Source organism: Octopus bimaculoides, chromosome 25, assembly GCF_001194135.2.
Source record: "Octopus bimaculoides isolate UCB-OBI-ISO-001 chromosome 25, ASM119413v2, whole genome shotgun sequence".
Taxonomy (NCBI): Eukaryota; Metazoa; Mollusca; class Cephalopoda; order Octopoda; family Octopodidae; genus Octopus; species Octopus bimaculoides.
In genome coordinates, this window is record NC_069005.1 from 11357429 (window position 1) to 11358624 (window position 1196).

General features: G+C 33.3%; 1 protein-coding gene across 1 annotated transcript in view; it reads right to left on the reverse strand.

Annotated features, from left to right (window-relative positions):
* LOC128250800 (uncharacterized) overlaps positions 1–1196 on the reverse strand; it is a 15324-nt gene that overhangs the window by 7595 nt on the left and 6533 nt on the right. Inside the window, exon 3 of the mRNA XM_052976749.1 lies at positions 429–652. Within this exon, the coding sequence (XP_052832709.1) occupies positions 429–652 (224 nt within the window). The remainder of the gene's footprint in view (positions 1–428; positions 653–1196) is intronic.

Sequence of the window (1196 nt, forward strand, 5' to 3'; positions counted from 1 at the left end):
GAGAGAGAGAGAGAGAGAGAGAGAGAGAGAGAGAGAGAGAGAGAGAGAGAGAGAGCAACATAACTTCTTGAGTGCCATAAATTAGTTCGAATATAGGTGAGCTATGACTACACACCACTGACACAGCTGTAATAACAGTTAAATAATTATTATTCACAAATCATATACCTTCTAACCGAATTCCAACGAGTGAATATGTATATGATATCCTATCTCAAATGAACTGTCTGGTAATCGTAAATAACTGTTACTTGTGGTAAGTTCTAATCATGGACATATATGTTACATTTCGCTGTTCACATATAATAGGGAATTATTCTTATTTAAAGATTATCGGTTTAGATTATAACTGTACTTGATGATATAGGTATGATGGAATAATATAATTTAACAGTATTTCCATTAGAAATTTTGTGCTGCTTACTTACCATTCGTAACGCTGTGTGAGAGATGTCATGGCATAACTGTATAGGTGCCACAGTCCTTCACGGTTTTTCCAACCAACTTCACAAATATTACCTTGCGTGTAACACTCTCTCTGTATTCTGAGTACACGCGATTTCAGTAAATTACAGTTGAGAGATTCAGATACGTAGGAAGGTGCCAAACTAAACATGAAACAGTCTATGATTGACTTTAACCAGTAATTTTCCTGAAAGTTTAGACATAAATTAGTGAAAGATAAATTGATATTCAATGGAGAGTTTTCCAGCAATGCATAATAATAATAATAATAATAATAATAATAATAATAATAATAATAATAATAATAATAATATTAATAATAATAATAATAATAATAATAATAATAATAATAATAATAATAATAATAATAACAATAATAATAATTTTATATCCAATACAAGGATATAAAAGTATGTTGATATGAGATGGCCTTGTCGAGCACATATGGCTGTGATGCATGTGCAGGCGTACCTTTATCAGACGGGTAGTCATGATGGGTATATTGGGTTTCGTATATTTGTACTCCAGTATCACTTTCATGGCATGCGCTGTTCTCTCACACAATAACAATGATGGTAATAAACGGAAAACTGGTTTCTTTCTAAAGTGAATGGCAAGTTTGGGATGCGCATGCGTTAAGTGGTAGGTGACATAAAAAACTTACTTCGAGTAAAAAAAAATCACTGTGTACTCACCATCGCCGCCGCCGCCACCACCACCACCACCACCAC